This window comes from Melospiza georgiana, chromosome 5 (assembly GCF_028018845.1).
Source record: "Melospiza georgiana isolate bMelGeo1 chromosome 5, bMelGeo1.pri, whole genome shotgun sequence".
NCBI classification, from domain to species: domain Eukaryota; kingdom Metazoa; phylum Chordata; class Aves; order Passeriformes; family Passerellidae; genus Melospiza; species Melospiza georgiana.
The window spans coordinates 42,290,789-42,299,937 of record NC_080434.1 but is presented as its reverse complement, the minus strand read 5'-3'; the positions used below and the strand labels follow the sequence as shown (position 1 = coordinate 42,299,937).

At 45.0% G+C, this 9,149-nt stretch overlaps 1 protein-coding gene across 4 annotated transcripts in view; it reads right to left on the bottom strand.

Moving 5' to 3' along the window:
* The window catches only part of ANKRD17 (ankyrin repeat domain 17), a 52,482-nt gene that overhangs the window by 19,143 nt on the left and 24,190 nt on the right, over positions 1 to 9,149 (bottom strand). For all 4 annotated transcript variants that reach the window (XM_058023835.1, XM_058023837.1, XM_058023836.1 and 1 more), the window contains exons 8-15: positions 7,121 to 7,358; positions 6,785 to 6,976; positions 6,306 to 6,415; positions 5,517 to 5,604; positions 4,834 to 4,961; positions 4,294 to 4,437; positions 3,556 to 3,658; positions 1,306 to 2,061 (exon numbers count right to left, since the gene is read on the bottom strand). In XM_058023835.1, coding sequence (XP_057879818.1) covers positions 1,306 to 2,061; positions 3,556 to 3,658; positions 4,294 to 4,437; positions 4,834 to 4,961; positions 5,517 to 5,604; positions 6,306 to 6,415; positions 6,785 to 6,976; positions 7,121 to 7,358 — 1,759 coding nt within the window. The remainder of the gene's footprint in view (positions 1 to 1,305; positions 2,062 to 3,555; positions 3,659 to 4,293; positions 4,438 to 4,833; positions 4,962 to 5,516; positions 5,605 to 6,305; positions 6,416 to 6,784; positions 6,977 to 7,120; positions 7,359 to 9,149) is intronic.

The following is a 9,149-nucleotide window of genomic DNA, read 5'->3' as shown; positions in this document are numbered from 1 at the left end:
CTCCATGAGAGAAACTGTTACTGTCAGTACATATTATATGTCATTTAATCTACTTTTTCATGCCTACATTTGTGTTTGTGTTTTCATCCACTTCCAATCTTTACACCTATGCTTCAATTCTAACACGAGATTTCCAGCAAAGAAGTTTTTGTCACCTTTAATGAAGCTTTGTCTGGACAGAAGGTCACTCATCAGGTGTCTCACTACAAAAGTGGTGTTCCAAGTGCTTTAAAAAATCACCACCTGGTGGTTTTAATCAGTTAGCACACCTTCCATGACTCTGTACTACTACTGTGCTCCAGCTCGGGCAGTACATGCAGGAACAGCTCTGGGCCAACACTTTCTCTGAGACCTGCCTTCCTCTGGCACACATCCCTCATGCCAACAGCTTTGCAAAGCAGACTTGTTCAGATGGACAGCACTTGTAAAAATGACAGTGCATCAGCTTAACCAAGAGCATCTGGTACCTTTTCATCAAGTGACCTTTTTTCAAGACTGTGTCCTACCAGTTCACCTGTGTTCAGCTAAGGGGTATTTCAATGATTGCTTTAGCATGGAAAGGGTTCAGATGAAGCACAACTGAGTGAGGTGTAAACTAAAACAGCAGTGACAACTCTCATTTAAAACCTGCTTCATTCTCCTGTTTTACTGCTTAAGGCCTTAGAGCATTCATGTCACCGGGCAGAGAATTCGCTGAAGCAATGGCAAGAGTTTGGTAAGGCTAAACATGCTTTCTGCTGGCAGCCATTTTTATGAGGAGATGTTTCAGAAAGTCATAGGATTATCACCTTTTTTTTTCCCAAGCAGAAATAAAAGCTTCCAATAAGTAGACTACATAAGGCCAAGTGGAGCAGCTCTTATTCTGAAGATAAACCCACGGGTCCCTCACATTTTAGAGGCTAGTTGTGGTGCTACAGCTGCTCAGCCTACTGCAAGTCAGCTCTCAGCTACCCCAAGGCACTACCCAGCACCATCATGGTGCTATTCCTGAGCTACAATCAGGCCAAAATAGAACTGCCACATGAACTTTAATACACCCTTCCCCAAACCATGACGAGTTAAAAACGCCACTCTGCCATACCAACCTGACCAACAGGCACAGCTCAGCTCACCCTGCAAACTGAAAAGTTAAAAGCTACTTTTCCCAACTCCTTGAGACAAGGATCAGAGGACGAGTGGTGCTTGCCATAGAGCTCGTGGGAATACACAAACACACACACACACACACACACACATAAAAAGAAGTGGACATACCCTCAACTGGTCAAGCAAATATTATACCTGCTCATAACAATGTAAACCCACCTGCCATGATGTCATCCAGCGTGTCATTGAGCGTCTGAGCAGGGCTGGCTACCATTAACCCTTGCTGTGTTTCTGTCAGTATTCCTTGCCCCAGCCCTGCTAGTTGTGCTTGGCCCAGCACTGGCTGTCCAACTATAACACCTTGCAGTTCTGTAAGATTTGCGATGGACCCTGGAGGTAAGGAACCTGCTGCCAGAGGCAAAGCTTGTGGCATGGCCAGAGGCTGAACTGGTGCAAAACCCGTCTGCGCAGCAGCTTGCTGAGGGTCATCCTTGAGCAAGATGGGGTCCACTTGCTGCAATCGTGCATAGTCTCCCTCTGAGAGTTGTTCTCCTACCCCAACGGGAGTCAGTAGTCCCAGATGCTGGCAAGACTGTTGCTGCTGCTGCTGCTGGAGCTGAATTCTTTGCGCTTTTACCTCTAGATATTGCTTTTTTAGTTGCTGTTGAGTTTTCAGCTGTAACTCTCGCTCCACTTTCTGCAGTTCCTCCAAAATCTTTTGTTTCTTCTGAATTTGCTCCTCTCTCGTTTTGTTCAGCTCCTCAATCTTCTCTTTGGTGAGCTGGTCGGCGTGTGCCAATTCCAGGGACTGCAGCTGAGCGTTCTTCTCTATGGCTTCTTTTATCCTCTGCTCCAGCTCTGTCAACTTGCCCTGAGCCTCTTCTACAATGCTCTCTGGAGACTGATTGGTGATGTAACCCTGTACATCCTGGTTGTTTGTTGGCAAATGACTGCTGGACTTTTGTTTAGAAGCAGCTGTGTGAAAAAGAAACCCCCTCAGAAGCAATGGAAGTGCATACCAACGGCATCCTCATTACAGAGCTACTGCCGGGCCGCTGCGTGGCACGGCACCCGTGGGAGGTCAGCGTGTCCCCAAGGCCCTCCAAGGACACCTGCCAACGGGTACCCAGCAGTCAGACTGCAATTTAACAGGCCACACCAGTGCACATGCACCCCACAGAGCCCTGTGCTACGGTGACAGGGCTGCTCCAGCAATCGGCACGCTTTTGCCAAAGAAAGCGATTGTCTCGAGCCGCTGCTACCGAGTGCTGCTACACGGAAACTGGGAACAAAAAGCAAGGATATGCTGCCTCTTTACTTGGTGCTCTGCGTCTGGTGTGGTGTTGGGACATAAACAAACGCTTACAGCCCTGAAAGCGCAGCCCACGGGACACAAAAACACGTCTAGGACTGGGACTAGGCTGCCGGCTTTGCGACCGACTTGGTAGGCTTTAACAAGTGCTAGGCTCTCTACAACTAGGCATCCTTTCACTCCAGGTATCCAGCTCTGCTCAGGTGACAAAGAGTGCCAGAACCCAGGACTGTCATTTACATTTAGCAGGACCTAACAGGGTGTCTTTAGCCACTAGGTTTTATCCATAGCAGACACGATTTTGCCTGTGTCAAAGCTCAGCTCTCTGTCCAGGCAAGGCAAGTATTTCAGCCTTCCTGCAAGAACAAGCGATGGACTAATCCAACTGGTGTTTTATGCAGAAGTTCCCAGTAACACAGCTGACATGCTCTGCCATACCAGGTGGAGAAGCAACAATCGGTTAATTTTGAAGGGCGAAAGGCAACTCAAAACTCAGGATCTGAGGCAGTGGAGGTGCCCAGTTTCTTCCAGCCATCCTCGCTGTATCTCCAGAACAATACAAGTGTACACACAGGATTAATTTTAGGACATGCACGCCTGTATTTGCTACTGCTGATGCTTGATAAAAATTGGTTTTTGACGAGAATTCTTAAGTACAGAAAGCATTAAGTGTCAAAATGGCGAGAGCAAAATAGATGCAAATTTAGTCCTAGGAGGACTTGAGCCACATCAGACTAAAGATTTTACTGCACAAGAAATTCCGCCTTCAATCCAATTAGTCAATCCCACTCCCAGACTACTACCCTAAGGAAACACAAGTTTATCAAATCAACTATGATATGGAGATTAACATGGGTTTTGCAACTTCCATTATCCAATTTCTATAGACTTCTGGGTAACATTCTGCATTAGTTCAGCGTGTCAGACTAGAGATTTTAACAGATTTACTTAGGCAGATTTCTTGATGTTTTATGATTAGAGGCTTAGATGACTGACTTGGTGGACAAACAAATCCTTAAAAAAAAAAAATCAAAATTGCAGTTTCCTTGACTGAATCCATAAACACCCTTCATAGGAGCTACTCTGCTACAAGTGCAAGCCTCTATCTTCTACCTAGGAAGGATATTTAGAAAATAAGCTGCAGAACTAGGACTGACCTTTGTTTCTGATGGGAAGGGTTGTGGCGACATTAGCAGGGGGTTTGTCAGGCTCCTGGGGTGGGACGACCATGGGCAGCGCCTGCACTGGTACTCGAGGAGCCTAAAACGTCGGATACTAACAGATTACTTTTCTCATACTCTGTGCTAGTTACAATTCAACAGAAGGCAAACAAAATCTGTTAGAAAAGTAGACTTTAATGGTGACTAACAACATTCAATATAGTTTTTAATATGCTGAGTTCAATAATTAACACCTACAGATCATGTGATCTCCACATACTTTGCATTTTTAACCTAAAAAATTACTTGCAGAACTATACTCAGCCTGGTACAGTGCTGTACTGTAGTACAGCAAATACAAGCCATAAATTCAATTCTGTAGAGTTCCATTTAAGCAGATCTTTGCACTTGCTGGTTTTGTCCACCCTCAGTGTTTTTTTCCAGCAATACTTAGAGAACAGTAAGAATGATGAGAGCACTACATCATAACATTCAAAAGTCTTCCCCAAAGGTAAAAATCAGTTTACCTCCATCATCTTAATTCCATTATAGCACACCAAACAGACTGTCAACTATCTGATACGTAAGGAATAGAACAGATTTGCAACTCTAAGTAATTTTAAGTGTGCTCACCTACAGTTTACGATAGGACATGATTGACTCTTCTCTCACCTTTAAACTCTTGAGTAACCAAGTGCAAAAAAACCATGCATACCATGAGCCCTGGAATCTTACCCTGTTGAGGTCATGGGATGGTGGGGTCAGCTGAGTGGCATCAGGTGGAGGAGCAGAAAGCAAGTTGTTTGGGTAATCTAGAAGGTAACAAACCACGCTGGTGTGACCGCCTTTGGCCGCCTCGATCAGCATGGTTGATCCATCCTGACAGGGAAAGAGCACACAGTTAGAACAGAGCATCATGAAAACTGCACTGCAGCATTTTGGGACACACAACACACTACCTATGGGACTGCTTTCTGCTCTAGTAAATACTCCATCTCCACAAGCTCACATCTAAACTTACAGGCTTGATGAAGTATTAAAAAAAAATTTAATAATACTTTAAAAATTTTTCCCCTTTCACAATCAGCACTTTATAATCATGATGATCAAGAGACCTGCACTAACTCCAACAACACATACACGAGCAGAACATCTGCTTGTGCAAGCTTCCACTTAAATCATCACAAGCTGGGTGAGTTGTAGGGAACACAAAAGGAGAAAACCCAGCTGGGTATCCTGAGTTTCAGAGGAAAATGAGGGAGGTGAGAGACAAACCTTGAGTCTGTGTGTGGGATCAGCACCATGAGCAAGCAGTAGCTCCACCACTGCCAGGTGACCTCCGGCACAGGCCAGCGACAGCACTGTGTGATCGTTGTTTGCTGTGGTCCTGTTCACGTTTGCTCCTGCACAAACACAAGGGCAAACATCAGCTGAAACTCACTTCAACAGGTAGCACCTCTGTCAAATCTAACACAATTAACTGCTCTGCAATCTACACAGGGAAAACTCCATCCTGCCACATGTCCTACTCCATACAAGGTAGGGACAAGAAAACTCATGACAATCAGCCCAGGAGAAGGAAAATGGAAAATCCTGGTTTGTATTGAAACATCAAGCAAACTACAGTCAAACTCTGGAAACCAAAAGGGACTTGTAGTTCAACTGCCAAATACTGTGCTCCAAAGCTGCACCATGGGGCATGAAGACCCCAGGGATCCCTAATACTGCTGCTTTTACTAGGAATTACAGACTGAAATACACTATTTTTACAACTACATGCAGTTCCACCAATCTCAGCAGAAACCACAGGTAATCATTGCATGCCTAGTTGGAGAATCAATTGCCTACTGGAGCTAGGACATTTAAAACAAATCCAAGGAAGTTACACTAGCTCTGACATGTTCTTAACTTGAAGTATTTCTAATGTCAGGAAAACGCAAACCATTCCACATTCTTACCTTTGCTAATCAAGAACTGAACAGTGCAAACATGACCTGCCCTGGCAGCTTTCATGAGTGGGGTTCTTCCACCTTCTGATTCATGCTCCTAGAGTAGATAAAGAAAGGCTTCAAAATCCAAAGTGGCATGTGAAAGAAGGCAAGCCAGCCTCCTGAGTTTTTGAATGGAAAGATGCTAGACACGGAACATCCTTCTCTACTGTTTCACACACTTAGCCATAAATATTCAGCTAATGTTTGAACTGAGGGTATCTTGAATGCAGGTGAACCATTCACCACCCGTCTCTGCACAGGTGGGACTCCTGGACAAAAAGCATTCAAGGCACATGAGGGGGATTTTAGTTAAGCAGGACATCTTCTGACATGCCTAACATCACTTTTTGATAACACACTGGTGTACTGGAAAGGAAAAACCAGTTTACCTCCATCATCTTAATTCCATTACAGCACACCAAACAGACTGTCAACTATCTGATGCATAAGGAATAGAACAGATTTGCAGGTACAAGGACTAACCCAGAATCAACTCAACAATTTGAAGCCAAGTACCATGTCAAAAGAATCAAATTCCCTCTTTTCCTGTCCAGGCAACCTTGAATGGCTTGGAAATGCTTTAGACATCAATCACCAGAGGACTGTAACTGACCTCTGTACTTTGGGGTAATCTAACAGCCCAAAATACATTAAAGAACGTGTAAATTTTCATCAATGAACACAGAAACAGGAAGAATATCAGATGCTGATAATTTAATATCTTACTAACATTTTTAAGGAAGGTAAATGACTTACCAGATCTGCACCTGCCTGAAGTAAGACATCTGCTACATCAGTGTGGCCATTTTCACAGGCGTACGTCAGTGCCGTGTCACCTGTTGCTGTTGTTGCATGCACATTAGCCCCTGAAACAGCAAGGACAAAACACTGGAAGCTTTATGACGGGCATTACAGAAAACATACAAGCCTTCACAATCTTTACAGGATCAAACAGCAAATGAAGCTTCCCCCTTCCAATCCAGCATCTATTAAACTGATAACCTGACCGTACTCTAAGAGGAATAAAAACAAACTGCAAGTTAGCTCCAAACAAGTTTACATCAACTCAGTCTTCACAAGCTAAATTAGAGTCCAACCAGTAAATTACTTTGGGCTTCAAAGACCTTCACAGTCAAGTTCAAGAAGCTGCTAAAGTCATTACATTTTCTATCGGACAAAGTATTTTTCTCTTTAGATTAAGCATTTACAAAAGCATTAACAAAACGACTCCATACCCGCAGCTAATAAATATTTGACCAGCTCCAAATGCCCCTCTTGAGCAGCCTCCATCAAAGGTGTGGAACAGCCAAGTTCTATGTCAGCTCCTGCTTTAATGAGAAAATCGGCCACCTCCAGAAACCCTCCGCAGCAAGCCAGAGTCAGTGCGGTTTCCTGCGTCTCCTCTGTCTGAGCGTTGATGTTTGCTCCTGCAAACAACACAAAACACCGGTTTACAGAGGGCAGCATCAGCACACAAACCACCTCCACATGCACAAGGCATCTTATAACCAAAGAAAGCAAAAACCAAAGCAGCTCAGAGCTTCTTCCCCAGCCTGCTGAGCAGCAGTTACCTTGCCCAAGTAACAGTGCCACCATCTCCTCGTGGCCTTCCCGAGCTGCCTCCATCAGCGGCGTGTATCCTTCGTCATTGACCTCTTCCAAGTTAGCTCCACGTTCAATCAGCAGAGCTGCCAGCTCCACGTGCCCACCACAGGCTGCCAGGGTCAGCGGGGACTCAAAGGAGTCGGCAGGCATGTTCACCTGAGCTCCGCTGTCCAGGAGTAACCTTGCCACTTCCACATGACCATCCTGCAAAGGCAAAAAAAAAATAAGATCAGAAGACTGACCAAATGGAAAAACTGCTTTTCTCCATGGTTTTGCCACAGACTCAAATTCCCTCAAAATACAGAAAAAGCCATGAGGGAGTAAAATGAGTCCAAAAATACAATGAACAGTTTTTCTGGCTATTTTCCCTAAGTATTTGGATAAAGCATAAGGTCTCCTACTGAACACACACCTGCAGAAATGCTGAGCACATTTTACTAAATATGTGCTATGAACCTCATATCAGACCTCTCTGTCAACGGTGTAAGCAACAAGCTGGACAACTTTGTATCAGACTCCAGTTCAGATGTTTGGGATCATCTTCCTTGGGGCAGGGGGGAACTCCAAAATAAAGCCCAGAAAGTCAAGAGGGAGCTCACGACTATTTTAGAAGCTTGTCTCCTCCACAAGAACAACAGTGAGATTCTTTTGCTTCCTCCCTTCCTTACAAAGCAGCTATGCACACTGACCTGGGCTTGCCTCATGGCCCCTGCAAAACCATTTCACTGCTCAATTTAACAGCAGAGTCAAGACTTACTTTCTCCTTCCAAGTGAAAAGCCAAAATGAGACCACTTGTCAGGGGTTCCTTACACATCCCAGGAGCCACCCACCCGAGCAACAGCTTTCCCTTGGCAGCATTCTGGCAGGGTTTTCCAGACACCATGATCATGCTCCACTGTGATCACACCCCTTCTACCAAAAGGCAGCTCTTAAATTTGCTTTCTTCCTTGCAAAATACTTCAACACAAGATCTCCATCTCATTTTCAGTATTCCATAAAGTCAGGAACTATTTGAAGTGGCTTTTTAGCTCCATGTTTATACTGGAGGCCTGACAGTGACACATCCAATTGCCATTCCACACTGCTTTGTTCAGACAGAAGCAGTGCCTGGCTGGGTCGCTGCGCTCCAACAACAGCAAGAAGTCTCCAAGCTGGTTTTCTCCATGAGGAGATGGCCACCATTCCAACTTGGAGGAACCAAAATCTGACAAACAAAACACTGGAGGGCTGCAGCAAATAAAACAGCCACTCACCAGGAACACAAGGCATTCCCAAGGTTGTCTCTGAATGAGGTAAGTACACCTTGATTTCAGATTAATTCCTAAGAGGCAGCAAATCTCATCCACAGCCATCCTTGCCAAGCTGGAAACCACAACTCCAAAAAGCTCTTTTCCAGACAAAACACCAAACTGCATCTGACATTTTTCCGCTTCATTTTCTCAAGTGTTTCATACCTTATTCTGATATCCAGGGAGCAAAGCACGGCTTCCTCTTGGAAAAATAACTAGGACATTAACTAGGACATATTCACCTTTTACATGAAATGACAGAACTATTTTAGGGAAAAACTCCAAGCCTCCATAAAGAATCTTTCCTCAGGGAAATGCAGAGACAGTGCCTCATCCATCAGGCTCTGGCAAGACAGCTACCTGCTCACCCCTGCTGCACGCTGAGGATGGCACGACACAGCACCCAGGCTTGCTTCAAAGCTTCCTATGTGGGCCAAGCAGCCTGCAGGAGAACTGCTGGAGCTCCACCACACAAGGGAATTGGATCCATGCTTTAATAAACCCTGCAGTGGGGTGGGGCTGCTGAGCTCTCCTACAACAGCCAGGAAAAGCCTACCAACTGCTAAGGGAACAGGAAAAGTCACCTGAGCAATCTTCACAAGATCATCAGCTGCATTTTAAAGCTGAAGCTCTGTGGGCAGCAGTCCTTCAGCGAGAGGAAACACCAACTAGATCACCCTGCTTTTTGCTCCCACAAGGCAAGTG